Source organism: Apaloderma vittatum, unplaced genomic scaffold, assembly GCF_000703405.1.
Source record: "Apaloderma vittatum isolate BGI_N311 unplaced genomic scaffold, ASM70340v1 scaffold996, whole genome shotgun sequence".
Taxonomy (NCBI): Eukaryota; Metazoa; Chordata; class Aves; order Trogoniformes; family Trogonidae; genus Apaloderma; species Apaloderma vittatum.
The window spans coordinates 86,998-87,471 of NW_009723202.1; the positions used below are offsets into that span (position 1 = coordinate 86,998).

The following is a 474-nucleotide window of genomic DNA, read 5'->3' on the forward strand; positions in this document are numbered from 1 at the left end:
GCCCCCACCCAGCCTCTCCTTAAACACCTCCAGGGACGGTGACTCCACCACTTCCCTGGGCAGTGCATCCCAGTGCCTGAGCACCCTCTCCTTGAGGAAGGGCTGCCTGAGATCCAACCTAAACCTTCTCTGACGCCGTTACCGCTCGGGGAGGCGACGATTTCTCCCTCCTCAGCCTCGCCGGCAACAGGAATATCTCCCTGGCTTCCTACCGGCGTCCCAGGGCTGCCGGCGGGGCAAAACCCCTGCTCATCGGGCTGACCCCAGTCCGGCGAGAGAGGTAATCCGGGACTGGGGCTGTTCAGGGAAAAGAAACAGAAAAAAAGATCTACACAGTGTGTGTGTATGTATATATATATATATATATATAGTGTTACACTATAGTGTTATACATATATTGTTATGATATACATATAGTGTTACACTATACGTACAGCGTTATACTATGCATATAGTGTTACTATACTACACTAT

The 474-nt window shown here is 50.4% G+C and overlaps 1 protein-coding gene across 1 annotated transcript in view; it reads right to left on the reverse strand.

Moving 5' to 3' along the window:
• The window catches only part of KCNMB4 (potassium large conductance calcium-activated channel, subfamily M, beta member 4), a gene marked incomplete at its 5' end in the record, with an annotated part of 19,602 nt that extends 19,305 nt beyond the window's left edge, over positions 1–297 (reverse strand). The window contains one exon of the mRNA XM_009872008.1: positions 135–297. Within this exon, the coding sequence (XP_009870310.1) occupies positions 135–297 (163 nt within the window). The remainder of the gene's footprint in view (positions 1–134) is intronic.
• Positions 298–474: the final 177 nt, after the last annotated feature.